This window comes from Triplophysa dalaica, chromosome 20 (genome assembly GCF_015846415.1).
Source record: "Triplophysa dalaica isolate WHDGS20190420 chromosome 20, ASM1584641v1, whole genome shotgun sequence".
NCBI lineage: Eukaryota > Metazoa > Chordata > Actinopteri > Cypriniformes > Nemacheilidae > Triplophysa > Triplophysa dalaica.
This window is the reverse complement of record NC_079561.1, coordinates 21,000,919-21,022,396: the sequence shown is the minus strand read 5'-3', so window position 1 is coordinate 21,022,396 and position 21,478 is coordinate 21,000,919. Positions and strand designations below refer to the sequence as shown.

The following is a 21,478-nucleotide window of genomic DNA, read 5'->3' as shown; positions in this document are numbered from 1 at the left end:
GTATGTGATGGGAATTTGCCTTTCTAAATAAAAAGATAATTTCAAAAATAAATAAATAGATAAAAATCAAGATATTTTGCATTACTTGGCCATTTTCATTGTCAATACACATTTTTCCAGATAATGTTAACCCCTAAACTATTTTATTATGTATAGAGTTTTTGTAAGTGGGAGGGGGCCTTTAAATATTGTTTAATTCCATGGGGGGGGGGTCTTGAAGTCAAAAAGGTTGAGAAGCCTTGCTGTAAACCATAATGTGAATTATGACATGACGTATATTGTGTTTTTTGGCCAAAAATCTAGTTTTAACTTCAAATCTTCAGAGGTTTATTTCAAAAGGGTTTATATTTTAAGTCGTAGAGCTCCTAATGATGTTTTATAAACAAAGTTAGGGAGAAACCTAAGCTGATCTATCATCAGCAATCAAATATAGCTCGAGCATGTGACCTCATCACAGTCATCTCGGCTGGTACAACATCAGCATTCACAGCATTTACCCTATCAGCTCAAGCAAGCTCCATCATAAACAGACAAGCAGTGTTTACCTGATGCATCTGACAAGTTTGACATCCCTCATCCAACCCAGCTGCTCTCATTTTCCTCCTAGTCCCGCAGGACCCCCGGGGGGTGTGTTCTGGGCTCGAGCCGGTTCCGGGCCGGCGAACTAGCCCTAACTACTGCCTGTGTGTGGGGAATATCCCTCTCTCACTCAGGTCTTATTGAAATACAAAGCAGCAGCAGGAGAGTAAAAGAAGGGGGAGAGTGTGTGTTGCTTCAGGAGATACACACTGATATCTACTCCCCCCTTCCCATCTCAAATGGTCTCTTCTTCTCTCATTGTCTTTTGATTCTTAACTCTTCTTTAACCTGTTATATACTCCACTTTGTTTTGCTCTATACTCCACTCTACTCAAGATTCTGCTCTTCTGTTCTCTACTCTATACTCTATTCTTTCTGCTCTATACTTTTTTCGAATCTCCTGTATGCTCTAATCTACTTGTCTTTGCTCTGAACTATAGTACAGTCTCCTCTATACTTTTTGATGTCTCTGCTCTGCTCTATTTCACTCCTCTCTATATTCTGCTCACTACTGTAGTGTAACCCGGTGAGCTCGGAGTCCACTCCTAGCACAGCACGCCAAATACGCATAACCCTCATATGCATGCTTTACCAATTCATCCTCCAACTTAGCTGCTTATCTGCGAGGGTGAACTCGTGACGTATTTTTAATTGTGTTTTGAGGTGTTTGACTGCTCCGCACTTGTGTATTCACAATAATGAAGATGTGTGTGACAGAAATGTGTGGAAAACGCACTCCGTATCTTAAGGGAAACTAATATATTCCGTCAAGTACTGATAACCTACTAGACACTAAAGCGTCTTTGAAGTCTTCTGTTTTGATTATTATTGGATACTAAGTGTCGCACCTGAGAAAAGCGAACCCTCAGTCTTCAGTGTGCTGCACTCGTGCCTTCCTTCAGAAGCATTTATATACAAAAGATCTCGACTTAAAAACATTACATAACGTTTAAACTAAGGTAGAAAAGAGAACACATGTAAATGACAGAGAATCCTAAAAGGATAAGCGTGGTTTAATGCATAAATACAGTAAATTGAAAGATGAAATGCACCTTATAACTACTCCGTACTCTGTACAGACGAGCAGAAACGCAACAAGGTGAAGCGTTTTACACCCTGACCGTCCGATTCAAGTGCTCAGGGTTCGTTTTCTGTCCTGTGTATTAATATGAGTGCGCTGGGTTTGGTCCTCCCATCACTGCTTTAGCACACGGGCCCACGCGCTCCCTCTTTATAAATGAGCTCGCGCTGCTCCAGCATCAGTGTGGCGTAGACAGCGCGCGCAGACACGAGTTTAAACGCAACATTTCAACTCTTTGACGATCTAATCTCGGTGTGAAGTGAAGAGAATAAAACACATCAAAGCGTGACAGAACCCTTCGCTGAACTTCGGTGAGTGTTTTAATGACTTTACATCGTGTGTCTGTGTCAGCTGGACTCCTCGCGCAGTTTCTTTCGTTGTGTGTTCTATTAATAACACTAACACACACTGCTGTACGTGTGTGTGTGTGTGTGTGTGTCTCGGATTCTCCTGCACAAACTGGAAACTGAAGTAAAAATACATGTATAAAAATAGACGCGCGGCTCGTGCTGTGTGTGTGTGGTTCTCGTGTCTGTTTGTCCGATCTCAGTTTGACGGTTTTGATCTTTCAGTCAGTCGCTGATCCGCAGCCCTCAGGAACGGAGCTCCGCAGCGCGAGCTGACTTCCAGTCCGACACCGGTGAGACTTCACAGTCCGATTTCTGTCAGACTTTCACATGTTCTGCTTAAACCTTAACGCTGCTGTAGTTGTTGACGTGAATATGAAAACGGAACTGAACACGAGATAATGTAACGTTACAGGCAGCCGAATAAACATTATCCCGCTTATTATGAGCAGATCTTTGTTGTCGTGTGTACTGCTGTGGGTAACGTTAATGAAATTATGAAATTCTTTGTTGACTTCTAACGAGAGTAGTTAATACAGTACAGGAACACAAAACCAGCAGGAAAATACATGAACTAAGAAACTGTGCGTAATGAGTATAAGGGACTTGTATGAAATGATGATAGTTTTGGCAATAAAATTGGACACACAGTGCCGTCAGTGCAATGAAGATAAACGACTGTTCGCCACCGCGTCAGTAAATTAACGTCACTGGACACGACACAGTGAATCAACCAAGACGCTGAGTTCAAACAAGACGAACAATGTCTCTGAATCATTGCTTTACACTGACATTGGTGAGACATTCATATTAAGTGAAGTTGTGATATTAAATTAAACTGCAGCAGTCGATTTAAACCCCTGACCAATCAGAATCAAGTATTCCAGAAAGCCTTGTAACTTTAACGTAATAGCGCTGTTATGACTGACATGTCATTGACACAGACTCAAACAGAACAGATTGACTTCATTCATATGTACACACTGTGTGTTGTGTGTTTGTAGGTTTGTGTTTGTCAGATGATGCATCATGGGTGAAGCGTTTACACACACGCATCATTGTGGGAAACATCAGCGTCTGATGCTCATCATAGTGCTGCCTTGTGTGTGCAGCCTTGTGTGTGTGTGTGTGCTGCTGCTAACGCTCACAGGTAACGCACACACTTGTGTTTTGATTTGATTGTGATGTGAGGATGAACACACAAACACACACTGTTATATACACTGTTTTAATCTGTTGTTACAACTCTACTTCACAAAGAGACATTGTGGATGTGTGTCTTTCTGCCTTTGTGAGTGTGTTTTCAAGCTGCTATGTCTAAATTTGTCTATGCCAAATGAGTCACAACATAATATTATTCACAGTGAAGTCTGTAATAATGAGACACAAACACACACATCAAACACTTTAACATTGTGTGTTTGTCTGACACGTCTGTGTAAGGGTTGAGATGATCTCTTTCAGGTTTTCCTATGAATATTTGACACCTTTTCAATTCAATTTTAATTAATTTGGTGGTTGACAAAATTTTCATTGTTGCAAAGCAGCTTTACATACATTACACATGTAAACAAATAATAGTAATTGATGAATAAATAAAATACTGACCGTATATGCAAATGTGAAATACATTCTATCATTGCAAGTTTTTACAATTTCTATTGATGAACTTAACTGAAATTTGATTGTTGGACTTTTTTATATTTTATACATTTGACTGTTTTGTGGGTGTATTTGCCTTTCTATTTGTTTCCTGTGATAAAATCTTCAAGGGGTAACTGCGTTACAAACACAAGGTCAAAAGGTCACAGTGTATTTGGTTCTGATTCTTTCATTCTGCGGTTTCTTATTCTCTCTCTCTCTCTCTCTCTCTCTCTCTCTCTCTCTCTCTCTATTTATTGGCTGGAGAGTGTCTTTGCTGGGACGTGATCTGTGAAGCTGAGACACTCGTCCTGTCAGGACGTCCTTCTGTTTCTGCAGCGTCACAGTGCTTTGATGTCTCTGTCTGTCCTCCGCACAACACAAGCACACATTTATCCTGAGACACTAACAGATGATTCACTGCAGCTCAACGTTGATCTTTTTTATTCACGGCCGTCCTGAGGCCTTTTTCACATTTCACACAATGATTGACAAAGTTACAAAGCTCTGTAGGCTCTAACAGATAACCCTTTTCAAGAACTACAACAAACAGCATGATTAATCAAATCTCCTTAAATAAATCCTGCTTAAGGCATAAACAGAAATGAAGGCAAAAGTGTGCTTTGCCTACAGACACACACACTCGTTCTGAAGCCGCATGTTATAGAGTGTGTGCGCGTTTCTTTCTTTTATTTATTCTCTTTTTTATGTTTGTTCAGGTTTATTTGGAAATGGCTTGCTGGATGGCAAAGGTTTGGTCTCCATAGCAACACTCACCCCATTGAGCGACGGGCCATTTAACAGCACAGGTCTCAGTCTGGTCAATAACAGAACGGTGGCGGCACACACAGGATCACAGCAGACCGTCCCGACAACCACCCCCCCGCAGTGGGACTCCGGCCACTGGATCCTGCCTGCCTCCTCGTCCACAGCAGGTCCCACCTCCACGGCCTCTGAGGACTGGTTCACAGTTGCTTCCATGGTAACAAGCGTCCAGGCAGAGGCCGGTACGGTTATGAGACACACATTACACTTCTCAATCCAATATGAGTGTTTCCTGTTTCAATCGTGTTTAAGATGAAGAACAGAGCAGATCATCAACGCACAGCTGTAATGTCTAGTGTTTCCTGGACACACGCAGAGAGACTCTTCCTGCTTTATTTATTTATTTACAAAGATTATTATTATTTTGACTTTCGGGCATCAGTAGATCTCCTGCAGGTCCAGATGCGACTGCAGCCCTTGAGCAAACTCTCTCTCTCTCTCTCTTTCACACACACACACACACATTTGTACAGCTATCTTTATGAGGACATACATTGACGCAATACAATCTCTAGCCCCTAACCCTAACCATCAGAAGTGAGTACCATGACTCTTACCCTCACCCAAAACCTAACCTCAACCTAATTATAACCTAAACCCTAAAACCAGGTCTTGACCCTCAAACAGCCGTTTAAAGGGGTCTCAGAAAGTAAGGACCGGCCAAAATGACCTCACTTTACTCTCTTAGTCCTCACTCTGCTGGTCTAAAACTCAAACTGGTCCTCATAAAGATAGATGTACAAGCACACACATGTACTATTTACATTCAAGCTTTAATGGAATGTGTGTGTGTGACAGAGAGAGAGAATAATTTTGCTTCCTTACTGAAGGTTTGTCCTAAAAGTGACTGGAATCCTGATGTGTGCGCGTGCACGTGCGTGTGTGTTTATGGGCTGACCTTTACAGACTAATAAGTAATTTTGTGTGTGTGTGTGTGTGTGTGTGTGCGTGCATGCATACATTTGTGTGTGTGATGTTCTTGTCTTTCTGACTTTGACTAGAGCACTAGAATCACAATTATAATCATTGGCTCTTAGAGGACACACACACACACGTTTGCTTTATATTCTCATACTCATAACACTGATCAATAACAAGTGTAGAGTTGATTTGCAAAAACAGCCTGCATTGTGTCAGTTAGCTGTAAGTTGTTATTACATAACCTTAACAACACAACTGAAGATTGATTGATATTACTTGCAATGCACAATAATAAAACATGACAACATAATAAAAACTAGATTTTTGATAACGTTTTTGCATTAACCTCATTCATTGAGCACTAAGTGTCTGATTTGCAGGTCTTCTTAAGACTTACAGTATTTGTGCATTTGCTGTTGTATTAAAGGCGTATCCTAACTCCACTCTTGCCATTAGCCAATCACATGTCCCGTTTGTCATCTGACAGGTTCCTGTTCTGACATCACAGAGAGTCAGTGTCACATGCTGCCATACAATCAGACGGGTTTGTTGCCAGGGGCAACCGTGGTAAAGGGCAGCGAGCTGCAGATGTTCCTGAAGTTTTTCAGCTATCTGAGTCGTCTGTCCTGTTTCAGGCACATCATGCTGTTCGGCTGCACCATTGCTCTTCCGCAGTGCGTCACCCGTGATGACCGCAGGTTAGTCACCCATAGACATGTCTGACTGTTTGTGTGTCAATGTCTGGGGCCAATAACACTCCTGACATTCTCTTGCCTTTTGTCGCTTTGTGTCCGGTGTAACGCTACACTTTTGTGTCCCCAAAGCTACAAAAATATAGTGGAAGCGATAGGAAGATATCATGTTTTAGTGTATGGGTTATGACCTAAATGATGAACCATAGCAGCAGCTTCACAATTAATCAAATCTATATGTGCTTTAGCGTTTCTTTCGCTTATTGAGTCAGATAAGTGTGAGGTTTTTGCAAAGATGAGAAAAATTAGACCTTTTCTTTACTTCTGTTGAAATCTAATGGAATGTGATATGTGACTTGAACGAGTGTTTGTGTATTTCTGACAAACTGCAGGACGCTCATTCTGCCCTGCCAGTCGTTTTGTGAAGCAGCCCGTGAGGGATGTGAGCCCGTGCTACAGATGTTCAACGCCTCATGGCCCGAGTTTCTCCGCTGCTCTCAGTTCAGCAATAACACAGCCACGTGTTACACACCCCGACACGGCCGAGGAAAAGCTAGTGAGTCTCACACACACATAACTATTGACACAAGGGTGTTTTCCCCCTTATTCTTCAGTTCAAACTTGATTTTCTCCTAAGCTGTGTGTGGTGGAAGTGATTACTTCTTGTGTGCAACTGGAATCTGTGTCCCCCGGAAACTAGTGTGCAACGGACACAATGACTGTGACGACTGGAGCGATGAGAGCGACTGCAGTAAGTTCAATTCACGTTTATTTGTATGGCGCTTTTCACATTTTACACTACTGCAAAGCAGCTTTAGACAACCACACAATATAAAACAACACTAACAAACTGTATTGGCTGAGGTGAGATTACATCCTTCTGTTGGCAGATTGTACTCCAGTTCTTGGGTCCTGCGAGTAGTATCTTTTATGGCGCTTTTCCACTGCATAGCTGCACGGTAGGGTTCTACCATAGACATGTCTTACGATACTATACCACCTGAAGTATCTCAATACCAAATAGTATCACGATGCTGTGCAATGTTCATAATTCAAATCTATACAAAAAACACAGATTTAGATGAAAGATTTTGTATTTACTATAGTAAACTGTTATACTTCGCACTAGAATATGTTGTTGTATTAACTGTAGTAATTGGATAAATTGTAGCAAATACTGTAGTATACTTCAATATTTACTATGGTAAGACTCTAAAACACTAGTGTCTATAAGTTTTAGTAGTTTACTGTGGTAAATACTGAAGTACACAAGATCATTTTTCACATGGCAAAAAATTCAAATGTGGGATTAATTTCAATGTCTTCATAAAGGGAAATATTAGTCTTACTTTAAATGCAGAACTAAGACAGCCAGTAGGTGGCGTAAATTTTCCACCGAGTTAGTGAATAGTTCTTACACCTTGGTTGAGGTTCCAAGCGTACTGATACCAAAATGTGACGTGTTTACACACAGATCACTGATTGGGCAGAGAGAATCATTACCAGCGTCATTGGATTTGCAACACATGAATACATATTTTGATTATGTTATATTTAGACCCTTAACGCAATGCTAAATGCTACTTTGGCTTACTCTTGTGCGCCGTCAAGTAAACCAAATGATCGTTTTCTGCTCTTTTCTTTAAGATTTCCCAAACTCTCTGGTATTTTAGCAGTGTTTTGCTGCCATCCGCTATGGATATGCTCCATAACTCCTGTGTTGTGCGTGTGTTTGTCACGTTTACTACGGCAGTAGAGGTGGCACAACAATGACGATATGTTTATAATCCTCACCCACTTTGAAGCGCTACTAAACTGCTGTGAAAAAGCAAAGTGAAAGTGAAGTGAAGTGAAATGAACTGAACTGAGCTGTGTCGTACTAAACCTGACGGTAATATGCAGTGGAAAATCACATTAGTCTCATCTGACTTTGAAAGAAGGAAGTTACTGGTCATCCAGTGATTTATGTAAATAAGTGGTTTCATCTGGTCTTTATGAAATATATAACTGAGTATCGTCTGCATAGCAGTGGAAGCTAATCCCATGATTTCAAATAATATTACCAATAGGCAGCATGTATATTGAAAATAGCAAGGGCCCTCAAACAGATCCCTGTGGTAATCCATATTTCACTGGCATTATATCTGAGGATTCTCCATTTATATGAACATAATGAAACCGTCAGATAGGTATGATCTGAACCCTTTTGAAGCATGTTCCTGAATACCAGTATCATTTTGCAGTTGATCTAAAAGTATGGCATGGTCTACAGTGCACTACGATCTAAGTGTGTCTAGTGTGCTGTGAAGTATGTACTGGACTGTAGTAGTAAAATGCCACACTTTTATAATATATATATATATATATATATATATATATATATATATATATGTATAAACAGTATACAGTGAGCGGAGTCTCTCTCTCTCTCTCCTGCAGCGTGTGCAGACGGTCAGTATTTATGTTCGACAGGCCGATGTGTCTCGTCTGAGCTTCTGTGTGATGGATACGATGACTGTGGTGATTTCAGCGATGAGCAGAACTGTGGTGAGTTTCAATGATGAAGAGAATGAGAACGACATCTTTGTTCATATCGAACAATTGCTGATTTATAAGCACGTGTTCTGTTAAAGGAGGAGTTACATCCAAACACCATTCATTACTAAAATTGGTGATTCCATGAAACCTCACCATATTCTTCTGCACATGCCTTTGTGTAACCACCTCACATGAAGTACAACAACCCCTACTTTATTCCCATGACACAACTCCACTGGCAGTGCTGTAATGTCATCATTCTTGTGTTTATTCTGTTGTAGTGTGTGACTCCGTTAAAGAGCATCGCTGTGTTGAAGGACGCTGTGTTCCTATTGAATGGCTCTGTGACGGCGACTATGACTGCCTGGATAAAAGTGATGAGCTGAACTGCTGTGAGACACTACACATCACACACACTGCAGGTCTACACTGCACTAACAGGTTTGGTTAAGTACTGTGAGAGATGCAGCTCATTTTAATAGAAAATAGCAGTGAATATGAGAATGAGCTGGAGAGCGGTTCCGTGGCCATCTGTGATGACCGCAGGGTTCTGAAGCGAGTTTAAGTGTGTAAGATTGAGTGAAAGTATGCCGGAGCAGAGCCAGTGACAGTTTTGAATGTGAATATTGATGATTTGACACGAGCATCAGTTTGCAGCCTGTAAAGAGAGATGAAGGGAGCTGTGCTCTTGTGAGCTCCGGAAAGACAACTGGTGCTGCTGCATTCTGAATCATGTGTACACGCTCTACTCCACACATACTGCAGGTCTACATTCCACACACACACACAAACTGTTGGCACTGTTCTAACCGTGTGTGTGTGTGTGTGTGTGTATATGTGTGTGTAGCTTGTAAGTCTCAGGGTTTAGTGGAGTGCAGGAGTGGCCAATGTATCCCCAGTGCATTTCGCTGTGATGGTGAGGATGACTGTAGAGACGGCAGTGACGAAGACAACTGCACGAAACAACAAAGTGAGTGCACGCTAACACGCACACACACAGATTCCAAAAGTCTTGAATAATGTCTGTATGGCTTTGTGTCTCAGCTCAGGGTTTGTGTCCTCCTGGTCAACCCAGCTGTATTTCCACCTCCTGCTCGACCAGTTGTCATGGAAACACTTCCTGTGATCTTCGCAACACAGGCAGTAACTGCAGTGAGTGAAACAGTGACTGTAATTACCCCTTGACCCCTGACCCCGCAGTGTTTTATATTCAGCAGTATGTGTGAAGGGTTCGTGAAAACAGGTCAAATGTTCACAAACAGTTAGCTATGAGAGCGTGTGCTGTTTTCAGCTGTTCTGTGATGTGGATTTGTGTGTGTGTGTGTGTGTTTGCAGCAGGTGGCTGTGAGCCAATCTCTTTGGAGATCTGTATGAATCTGCCCTACAACTTCACCAAGTTTCCAAACTATCTGGGTCATCAGTCGCAGAAAGAGACATCAGTGAGCTGGGAGTCTTCTCTCTTTCCTGCTCTGGTTCAGACAAACTGCTACAAATATCTCATGTTCTTTGCGTGTACTGTTCTAGTGCCCATGTGTGACCCTCTGACACAGCAGAGAGTGCCACCCTGCAGGTCAGTGTGTGTATTTGCAGTGTGTGTGTGTGTGTGTGTGTAGCGTGTTGTGCTGCAGATGACATGGCCATGTGTGTTTCAGATCTCTCTGTAGGAATTCAAAGGAGCGCTGTGAGTCTGTGCTAGGAATCGTGGGATTGCAGTGGCCTGAAGATACAGACTGTGCTCAGTTTCCAGAGGAAGGACAAGCGAACAGCACATGTTTAATGCCTGACCAGGACGTGAATGGTTAGTGCGCAAAACAAACCAACATGAAGCTACTTCAGCTAGACCGTCGAGACCAACTATTAGACCACTAAAGTAGACGTGAAGCGAGCTGTAGTGCCGGATGAGCAAAAGTGAAGCCAGTGCAAATGCAGTCAGATTAGTGGGGGTTAATGTGTCGTGTGTGGGTTGAACTCTTTGTGTACTGCTGTTGTTTATAAGTGCAGATGTGCCATCATACAACCTGTTAACAGTCTCGGAATAAACCCCCCAAAATGATATGTGACAAAAAATCTCTAATTTTGTTCATTTAATTCATTGATATGTGTGTGTTTGCTGCGCGCTAGACTGACTTGTCTGTGCTTTAGTGAGTCACTGAATCTTTTGACATATTTGTTTAGAAACATTTATTTATACCGTCTGCCATCGCATGATGTTGACTTGACTGTTTGTCTGCTGAGAGGTTTTATAAGTGTTTGTTTGTTTGTTTCAGAGTGCTCTCCCAGTCACTTTAAATGTGGTTCTGGAAGATGTGTCCTCTCATCCAAACGTTGTGATGGACACACAGACTGTGATGATGACAGCGATGAAGACGCATGTGGTGAGTGAAGAACGTTTGTGTTTGTAAAGAAGAATAAACAAAGGAAGTGTCCTGTGTCATGTTAAACAGATGTGTGTGGATGTTTCTGTGTGTAGGGTGTGTGGAGCGAGGCTTATGGGAATGTCCCGGAGACAAAACCTGTATCCGACACAACATGATCTGTGATGGCTTTCCTGACTGCAAGCAACAAGAAGATGAAGTCAACTGCTGTGAGTTCAGTGTGTGTACTTGTTTTTATACATTGTGAGCTCCAAACGTACCCACATCGATTGTTAAAGTCTCACACACTTTCATCGGTCCCCAAAATTCAAATGGGTTGTTAAACATACTAAATAATGTTTATTTGAAAATGTTTGTCTGTGATGGTTGGGTAAGTGTATGGGTCAGCGACCTTTGCGTTCAAAAGGGCCATTCTGGGCCCTCTCCCACCAAATAAAGTTTGTCCTGAGCCGCAAAATGTATCTAACCTTTAAATGACTATAACACAGTTTGTTATGCATGTAAGGTAGTAGTTACCCAGTTGCACCATTAGGTGACAATACAGTGCGATTTTATTGTATTTAGATGTTAACAATTTATACCTTAGCAAGAAGTGGGAGTGTTGCAATAGGAGAGTAGCGCCGCGGTGTTGCATGCGCTGCTTTAGTTACACTTCAGCTTATTTTTATTTATCATTTTTATTTGTGCAGCGTTTGATGCACAGCCACAAGAGACCGTCTACTCTCCACATACTGACAACATGCATAAACATTGATGAAGTGTGCTAGCCAGACAGGATTTTAACGATGCCAACTATAAATTTGGTTTAGAGACGAAAAACGTATCAAAAAGAATAGTTTCTCACCCTACTATTTCTAAAATTTTCTAATTCCGGCGCTGTCTCGCATCTGTCCGAGTAGAAATAAAACCTCTGTACAGAGCTTCTCTGGTCGCGCTTGTATGTACATTGTATGCACTTAAAGAAAAGTTGAAAGAAAAAGTATGTGAACCCTTTGGGCTTACTTGGATTTCTTCATAAATTGGTCATAAAATGTGTTCTGATCTTCATCTAAGTCACAACAATAGAGAAACACAGTCTGCTTAAACTAATACCGCACAAACATTATATGTTTTCATGTTTTTATTGAACACAACATGTAAACATTCATAGTGCAGGGTGGAAAAAGTATGTGAAACCCTAGGCTAATGACTTCTCCAAGAGCTAATTGGAGCCAGGAGTCAGCCAACCTGGGGTCCAATCAATGTGATGAGATTGGATGTGTTGATTAAAGCTGGCCTGTCCAATAAAAAACACACACCAGTTTTGAGTTTGCTGTTGTGAAGAAGCGTTATGTGATGTGAACCATGCCTCGCACAAAAGAGCTCTCAGAAGACCTACGATCAAGAATTGTTGATTTACATAAAGCTGGAAAGGGCTACAAAAGTATATCTAAAAGCCTTGATGTCCATGTGTCCACGGTAAAACAGATTGTCTACAAATGGAGAAAGTTCAGCACTGTTGCTACACTCCCTAGGCGTGGTCGTCCTGTAAAGATGACTGCAAGAGCACAGCGCAGAATGCTCAATGAGGTGAAGAAGAATCCTAGAGTGTCAGCTAAACACTTACAGAAATCTCTGGCACATGCTAACATTTTTGTTGACAAATCTACAATAAGGAAAACATTAAACAAGAATGGACTTCATGGGAGGACACCACGGAGGAAGCCACTGCTGTCCAAAAAAACATTGCAGCACGTTTGAAGTTTGCAAAAGAGCACCTGGATGTTCCACAGCACTACTGGCAAAACATTCTGTGGACAGATGAAACCAAAATTGAGTTGTTTGGAAAGAACACACAACGCTATGTGTGGAGAACAAAAGGCACAGCACACCAACATCAGAACCTCATCCCAACTGTGAAATATGGTGGAGGGGGCATCATGGCTTGGGGCTGCTTTGCTGCCTCAGGCCCTGGACGGATTACTGTCATCGATGGAAAAATGAATTCCAAAGTTTATCAAGACATTTTGCAGGAAAACTTAAGACCATCTGTCCGCCAACTGAAGCTTAACAGAGGATGGACGATGCAACAGGACAACGACCCAAAGCATAGAAGTAAATCAACAACAGAATGGCTTCAACAGAAGAAAATACGCCTTCTGGAGTGGCCCAGTCAGAGTCCTGACCTCAACCCGATTGAGATGCTGTGGCATGACCTCAAGAGAGCGATTCACACCAGACATCCCAAGAATATTGCTGAACTGAAACACTTTTTTAAAGAGGAATGGTCCAAAATTTCTCCTGACCGTTGTGCAGGTCTGATCTGCAACTATAGGAAACGTTTGGTTGAGGTTATTGCTGCCAAAGGAGGGTCAACCAGTTATTAAACCCAAAGGTTCACATACTTTTTCCACCCTGCACAATGAATGTTTACATGTTGTGTTCAATAAAAACATGAAAACGTATAATGTTTGTGCGGTATTAGTTTAAGAAGACTGCGTTTCTCTACTGTTGTGATTTAGATGAAGATCAGAACACATTTTATGACCAATTTATGAAGAAATCCAAGTAAGCCCAAAGGATTCACATACTTTTTCTTTCAACTGTATATTGTAATGTACATATTTAGTCTATTCAAATGAAATCTCTGAAAAAGCAAATGCAATTGTTCAGCCAGGGTGTTTGACTGGGTAAATGTGTATGCTTTTTCAGATATTTCTTGAAGAAATCAGGACAGAAGTGGACAAAATAGATGGATTACACCAGCCGGTGTAAACGGGTGTATGCCTCTTTCGTCCACTTGTGATCCGATCGACCAAAACGCATCTTAATAGCAAACATAAACAGGGCCTCATAAAGACTGCAGGAGAGCCACAGGTTGCCGACCCCTGCGTGAGTTTGTCCAGTATGAAAATCATTACACTTTGGAAAGTACCCTCAATGTATCGAAACGTGTGTGCTCACTGTAAAGCAGGGTTAGTGATTTAAAAAGAAAATATAAAATCTGAATGAACACCAATGAGAAGTCTTTGTTTGTGTGTGTGTTTCAGCGGAGTGCAGCAGTCATGAGCTGGAGTGTAATAATCATGAGTGTGTTCATCGTTCATTCTGGTGTGATGGCAGGAAACACTGCACAGACAGCTCTGATGAGTGGAACTGTGGTAAGATCAGGGACAGACTTCAGAAATAAGCCATGTCCGCAGTTACGTCTTCTTTTTCTTTGGTCTTTGTCAAAGTTGTAATGTTAATATTAATATTTTGCACAAGTTGTAAACGAATCTAAACGAATGTAATATTCTAACCCCTCCCACCCATTTTAGAATAGATTTAGACCACTGCGTATACGCAAGACACTGGAAAAAAGATCATTCACAAAAGAGCATTCTCTCTCTCTCTCTCTCTCTCTCTGTCTCCCTCTGTCTCGCTCTCTCTCTCTCTCTGTCCCTCTGTCTCTCTCTCTCTCTCTCTCTCTCTCTCTCTCTCATTCTCGCTCTCTCTCTCTCTCTGTCCCTCTGTCTCTCTCTCTCTCTCTCTCTCTCTGTCTCGCTCTCTCTCTCTCTCTCTCTCTCTCTCAAGATTCAAGATTCAAAGGAGCTTTATTGGCATGATAAAAGTGAATTTACATTGCCAAAGCACAAGATTAAATATAAACATGCAGAAATACAGATTAAGATCAAAAATAAGATAGAATAAAATTAAAAGTCTATAAGTAAAAATCTATATATATATACATCTCAATATAAACAGAAAAACAGTTTTAATTAAAGTTCTCAATAAGGGTGACAGTGTCAGTTTGTGTGTGTTGTCCTGTCAGTGTTGTGTTGTGTTGTGTTGTGCTGCTTGTTCTTTGGTCGTGGCAGGACTTGACATATCTTGCAGCCAGGTTTGAGCTTCTTGACTTTTCTCCTAGTATGTATGAGATCTTGTCCTTTTGTTGAAACTGGTCAAAGTCTTTGTGTAAGTTTGTAAACTGGGGGAAGAATGTTTCTCTGATGTGTGTGTAGTTGGGACAGGAGAGGAGAAAGTGCAGCTCTGTTTCCACTTGATTGTGTGTGCAGTGTGGACACAGTCGCTCTTCTCTCGGTGTCCATGTGTGTCTGTGTCTGCCCGGCTCTACAGTGAGCTGGTGATCACTGAGTCTGTACATGCTCAACACTTTTCTTAGTTTAGGGTCTGATACGCTTGTGAGCTATTCTGACACTTTATATTCTCTCTTTAGTGACAGATAGCATTCCACTTTACTTTGCTGAGCTGTTGCTTCTGTCCAGTGTTGGAGATATTTCTCTTTTTGTCTTTTCATCATTTGGTTTAGTCTGGCTGGGGTTTGGGGTTGACTTGGGCATGTTTGGGGTTGTAGAGTTAGTTGTGAGATCAGTTGGATGAAGGGGTTTCTCTCTGGGCTCAGCTCTTGATTACTTAAGGCTTTGTGATGGAGTGTGTCTGTGTCGCTGTTCTTAAGGTGTGTGTAGAATTTTAAAGCTCTTTTTTGTATTTTAATGATTAGAGGATACAGTCCTAATTCTGCTCTGCAGGCGTTGTTTGGAGTTTTTCTCTGTACCCGTAAAATGTTTTTACACATTTCTGTTTGCAGAATCTCTATTGGGTGTTTGTCCCATCTGGTGAACTCTTGGTTGGCGAGAGGACCCCAAACCTCACTTCCATACAGCGCGATTGGTTCTATAATTGATTGTATTATTTTCAACCAGATTACGGTTGGGATGTCAATTTTGATATTATTTTTGATGGCGTAAAAGGCTCTTCGTGCCTTGTCTCTCAGGTCATTCACAGCCTTGTTTAAGTTTCCGGTGTTACTAATGTTTATACCAAGATATGTTTAGTTCTTGGTGTGTTCTAGGGGCACGTTGTTTAGTTTGAAACTGTGATGTTGGTTTTGGCTACTGGGCTTTTTTTGGAATATCATGACTCGAGTCTTCTTAAGGTTAACCGATAGGGCCCATGTTTGGCAGAAAGTGTGCAGGGTGTCCAGATGTTGCTGTAGACCTTCTTTTGTGGGTGACAGCAGCACCAGATCGTCTGCAAACAGGAGACATTTCACTTCGGTGTCTTGTAAGGTCGGACCGGGTGCTGGTGACTGTTCTAGAGCTCCAGCTAATTCATTCATGTAAATGTTAAATAGTGTAGGACTTAGACTACAGCCCTGTCTCACTCCACGACTCTGGGAGAGAAAGTCTGTGTGCTTGTTGCCAATTTTAACTGCAACTGTGTTATTGGTGTACATTGATTTGATGATGTCGTAGGTTTTTCCTCCGATGCCGCATTGAATCAACTGAAGAAAAAGTCCCTCATGCCAGATTGAGTCAAAAGCTTTTTTGAAGTCGACAAAGCATGAGTAGAGCTTTCTTTTATTTTGGTTTGTTTCTTTGTCAATTAAGGTACGAAGAGTGTATATATGATCGGATGTGCGGTATTTGGGTTGAAAACCAATTTGGCATTTTCTCAGGATGTTTTGGTTGTTTAGATATTGGAGAAGTCTGCTGTTAAGAATGTTACAGAGGAGTTTACCTAGGTTGCTGTTTACACATATTCCGCGGTAATTATTAGGGTCGAATTTGTCTCCACTTTTATGGATTGGAGTTATGAGACCTTGGTTCCAGACTGTGGGAAATATACCTGTACTAAAGATGATATTAAACAGTTTGAGGATGGCGAGTGTAAGTTTTTGGTCTGCGTGTTTAATCATCTCGTTTAGGATACCGTCGATACCACTTGCTTTTTGGGATTTAAGTTTTGGTATATTTTGTTCTAGCTCAGCGAGTGTAATTGGATAGTCTAAAGGGTTTTGGTAATCTTTAATTGTTGACTCCAGAGTGCATAGTTTGTTGTGTAGGTTAGTTTGTTCATGGTTCTTGGTTATTTTACTAAAGAGGTTTGAGAAGTGCTTTATCCATACGTCTCCGTTCTGAATGGGAAGATCTTCATGGTGGGGTTTGTTAAGTGTGTTCCAATGTTCCCAGAAGCGATTTGTTTCTAGAGATTGTTCAATTGCTTTTAACTGGTTTTGTGTATCTTGTTTCTTTTTCTTCCTTAGTGTTTCCTTATATTGTTTAACTTTTTCATGGTAGAGTTGGCGAGTGTTTACATTGTCAGCATCTCTGTGTTTCTGATCTTCTTTTCTAAGGTTTTTACACTCCTTATCAAACCATTTCTCATTTACAGGCTTTTTGTTTGATTTTGTGTTAGTGGGTTTTAGGTCAGATAGCGTTGCAGATATTGTAAAAATTTGGTTAATCCTGTCTACTGCTAAATTTACACCTTCACTATCGTGTGGAAATGGGGTATCGAGGAATTTATTCAGTAGGATTTGAATTTTTGGTTCACGAGTTATGCTTTTGTATGTATCTTCGCAATTTTGTTTCCACCTGAAAGTTTGTTTTAGGGTATGGAGGTGAGTTTGTTTTGATGCCTCTGTGTTAGGTTTGGATCTATTGAGGTAGAGAGTGATTTTACTGTGATCTGACAATGGTGATGGTGGGCTAACTGTGAACGCTCTGAGGGAGTTAGGATTCAGATCCGTGATGAAATAGTCTACCGTACTGTTACCCAGCTTAGAACTATCTCTCTCTCTCTCTCTGTCACTCTGTCTCTCTCTCTCTCTCTGTCTCTGTCTCTGTCTCTCTCTCTCTCTGTCCCTCTGTCTCTCTCTCTCTCTCTCTCTCTCTGTCTCTCTGTCTCTCTGTCTCGCTCTCTCTCTCTCTCTCTCTCTCTCTCTCTCTCTCTCTCTGTCTCGGTCCCTCCGTCTCTCTCTCTCTGTCTCTCTCTCTCTCTCTCTCTCTCTCTCTCTGTCCCTCTGTCTCTGTCTCTCTCTCTGTCTCTGTCTCTGTCTCTCTCTCTCTCTCTCTCTCTCTCTCTCTCTCTCTCTCTCTCTCTGTCTCTCTCTCTCTCTCTCTCTCTCTCTCTCAAGATTCAAGATTCAAAGGAGCTTTATTGGCATGATAAAAGAAAATTTACATTGCCAAAGCACAAGATTAAATATAAACATGCAGAAATACAGATTAAGATCAAAAATAAGATAGAATAAAATTAAAAGTCTATAAGTAAAAATCTATATATATATACATCTCAATATAAACAGAAAAAGAGTTTTAATTAAAGTTCTCAATGAGGGTGACAGTGTCAGTTTGTGTGTGTTGTCCTGTCAGTGTTGTGTTGTGTTGTGTTGTGCTGCTTGTTCTTTGGTCGTGGCAGGACTTGACATATCTTGCAGCAGGTTTGAGCTTCTTGACTTTTCTCCCAGTATGTATGAGATCTTGTCCTTTTGTTGAAACTGGTCAAAGTCTTTGTGTAAGTTTGTAAACTGGGGGAAGAATGTTTCTCTGATGTGTGTGTAGTTGGGACAGGAGAGGAGAAAGTGCAGCTCTGTTTCCACTTGATTGTGTGTGCAGTGTGGACACAGTCGCTCTTCTCTCGGTCTCTCTCTCTCTCTCTCTGTCCCTCTGTCTCTCTCTCTGTCTCTCTCTCTCTCTCTCTCTCTCTCTCTGTCCCTCTGTCTCTCTCTCTCTCTCTCTCTCTCTCTCTCTGTCTCTCTCTCTCTCTCTCTCTCTCTCTCTCTCTCTCTCTCTCTCTCTCTCTCTCTGTCCCTCTGTCTCTCTCTCTCTCTCTCTCTGTCTCTCTCTCTCTCTCTCTCTCTCTCTCTCTTTCTCTCTCTCTCTCTCTCAAGATTCAAGATTCAAGATTCAAAGGAGCTTTATTGGCATGATAAAAGAAAATTTACATTGCCAAAGCACAAGATTAAATATAAACATGCAGAAATACAGATTAAGATAGAATAAAATTAAAACTCTATAAGTAAAAATCTATATATATATACATCTCAATATAAACAGAAAAACAGTTTTAATTAAAGTTCTCAATGAGGGTGATAGTGTCAGTTTGTGTGTGTTGTTCTGTCAGTGTTGTGTTGTGTTGTGCTGCTTGTTCTTTGGTCGTGGCAGGACTTGACATATCTTGCAGCCAGGTTTGAGCTTCTTGACTTTTCTCCCAGTATGTATGAGATCTTGTCCTTTTGTTGAAACTGGTCAAAGTCTTTGTGTAAGTTTGTAAACTGGGGGAAGAATGTTTCTCTGATGTGTGTGTAGTTGGGACAGGAGAGGAGAAAGTGCAGCTCTGTTTCCACTTGATTGTGTGTGCAGTGTGGACACAGTCGCTCTTCTCTCGGTGTCCATGTGTGTCTGTGTCTGCCCGTCTCTACAGTGAGCTGGTGATCACTGAGTCTGTACATGCTCAACACTTTTCTTAGTTTAGGGTCTGATACGCTTGTGAGGTATTCTGACACTTTATATTCTCTCTTTAGTGACAGATAGCATTCCAGTTTACTTTGCTGAGCTGTTGCTTCTGTCCAGTGTTGGAGATATTTCTCTTTTTGTCTTTTCATCATTTGGTTTAGTCTGGCTGGGGTTTGGGGTTGACTTGGGCATGTTTGGGGTTGTAGAGTTAGTTGTGAGATCAGTTGGATGAAGGGGTTTCTCTCTGGGCTCAGCTCTTGATGACTTAAGGCTTTGTGATGGAGTGTGTCTGTGTCGCTGTTCTTAAGGTGTGTGTAGAATTTTAAAGCTCTTTTTTGTATTTTAATGATTAGAGGATACAGTCCTAATTCTGCTCTGCAGGCGTTGTTTGGAGTTTTTCTCTGTACCCGTAGAATGTTTTTACACATTTCTGTTTGCAGAATCTCTATTGGGTGTTTGTCCCATCTGGTGAACTCTTGGTTGGCGAGAGGACCCCAAACCTCACTTCCATACAGCGCGATTGGTTCTATAATTGATTGTATTATTTTCAACCAGATTACGGTTGGGATGTCGATTTTGATATTCTTTTTTATGGCGTAAAAGGCTCTTCGTGCCTTGTCTCTCAGGTCGTTCACAGCCTTGTTTAAGTTTCCGGTGTTACTAATGTTTATACCAAGATATGTGTAGTTCTTGGTGTGTTCTAGGGGCATGTTGTTTAGTTTGAAACGGTGATATTGATTTTGGCTACTGGGCTTTTTTTGGAATATCATGACTCGAGTCTTCTTAAGGTTAACCGATAGGGCCCATGTTTGGCAGAAAGTGTGCAGGGTGTCCAGATGTTGCTGTAGACCTTCTTTTGTGGGTGACAGCAGCACCAGATCGTCTGCAAACAGGAGACATTTCACTTCGGTGTCTTGTAAGGTCGGGCCGGGTGCTGGTGACTGTTCTAGAGCTCCAGCTAATTCATTCATGTAAATGTTAAATAGTGTAGGACTTAGACTACAGCCCTGTCTCACTCCACGACTCTGGGAGAGAAAGTCTGTGTGCTTGTTGCCAATTTTAACTGCAAATGTGTTAATGGTGTACATTGATTTGATGATGTCGTAGGTTTTTCCTCCGATGCCGCATTGAATCAACTGAAGAAAAAGTCCCTCATGCCAGATTGAGTCAAAAGCTTTTTTGAAGTCAACAAAGCATGAGTAGAGCTTTCTTTTATTTTGGTTTGTTTCTTTGTCAATTAAGGTACGAAGAGTGTATATATGATCGGATGTGCGGTATTTGGGTTGGAAACCAATTTGGCATTTTCTCAGGATGTTTTGGTTGTTTAGATATTGGAGAAGTCTGCTGTTAAGAATGTTACAGAGGAGTTTACCTAGATTACTGTTTACACATATTCCGCGGTAATTATTAGGGTCGAATTTGTCTCCACTTTTATGGATTGGAGTTATGAGACCTTGGTTCCAGATTGTGGGAAATATACCTGTACTAAAGATGATATTAAACAGTTTGAGGATGGCGAGTGTAAGTTTTTGGTCTGCGTGTTTAATCATCTCGTTTAGGATACCGTCGATACCACTTGCTTTTTGGGATTTAAGTTTTGGTATATTTTGTTCTAGCTCAGCGAGTGTAATTGGATAGTCTAAAGGGTTTTGGTAATCTTTAATTGTTGACTCCAGAGTGCATAGTTTGTTGTGTAGGTTAGTTTGTTCATGGTTCTTGTTTATTTTACTAAAGAGGTTTGAGAAGTGCTTTATCCATACGTCTCCGTTCTGAATGGGAAGATCTTCATGGTGGGGTTTGTTAAGTGTGTTCCAATGTTCCCAGAAGCGATTTGTTTCTAGAGATTGTTCAATTGCTTTTATCTGGTTTTGTGTATCTTGTTTCTTTTTCTTCCTTAGTGTTTCCTTATATTGTTTAACTTTTTCATGGTAGAGTTGGCGTGTGTTTACATTGTCAGCATCTCTGTGTTTCTGATTTGATAGAATTCTTACTTCTTTTCTAAGGTTTTTACACTCCTTATCAAACCATTTCTCATTTACAGGCTTTTTGTTTGGTTTTGTGTTAGTGGGTTTTAGGTCAGATAGCGTTGCAGATATTGTAAAAATTTGGTTAATCCTGTCTACTGCTAAATTTACACCTTCATAATTGTGTGGAAATGGGGTATCGAGGAATTTATTCAGTAGGATTTGAATTTTTGGTTCACGAGTTATGCTTTTGTATGTATCTTCGCAATTTTGTTTCCACCTGAAAGTTTGTT

At 41.1% G+C, this 21,478-nt stretch overlaps 1 protein-coding gene across 2 annotated transcripts in view; it reads left to right on the top strand.

Moving 5' to 3' along the window:
- Positions 1-1,608: 1,608 nt before the first annotated feature.
- Positions 1,609-21,478, top strand: part of corin (corin, serine peptidase) — a 50,464-nt gene continuing 30,594 nt past the window's right edge. The window contains exons 1-16 of one of the 2 annotated variants that reach the window (XM_056733335.1): positions 1,610-1,971; positions 2,233-2,300; positions 3,012-3,157; positions 4,368-4,655; positions 5,882-6,092; positions 6,479-6,642; positions 6,724-6,837; positions 8,526-8,633; positions 8,906-9,016; positions 9,472-9,594; positions 9,669-9,776; positions 9,960-10,194; positions 10,277-10,422; positions 10,892-10,999; positions 11,095-11,208; positions 14,029-14,139. In XM_056733335.1, coding sequence (XP_056589313.1) covers positions 3,037-3,157; positions 4,368-4,655; positions 5,882-6,092; positions 6,479-6,642; positions 6,724-6,837; positions 8,526-8,633; positions 8,906-9,016; positions 9,472-9,594; positions 9,669-9,776; positions 9,960-10,194; positions 10,277-10,422; positions 10,892-10,999; positions 11,095-11,208; positions 14,029-14,139 — 2,062 coding nt within the window. In that variant the 5' untranslated portion in view covers positions 1,610-1,971; positions 2,233-2,300; positions 3,012-3,036. Of the gene's footprint in view, positions 1,972-2,232; positions 2,301-3,011; positions 3,158-4,367; positions 4,656-5,881; positions 6,093-6,478; positions 6,643-6,723; positions 6,838-8,525; positions 8,634-8,905; positions 9,017-9,471; positions 9,595-9,668; positions 9,777-9,959; positions 10,195-10,276; positions 10,423-10,891; positions 11,000-11,094; positions 11,209-14,028; positions 14,140-21,478 lie in introns of both variants that reach the window. The other variant, XM_056733336.1, reaches the window with a different exon arrangement.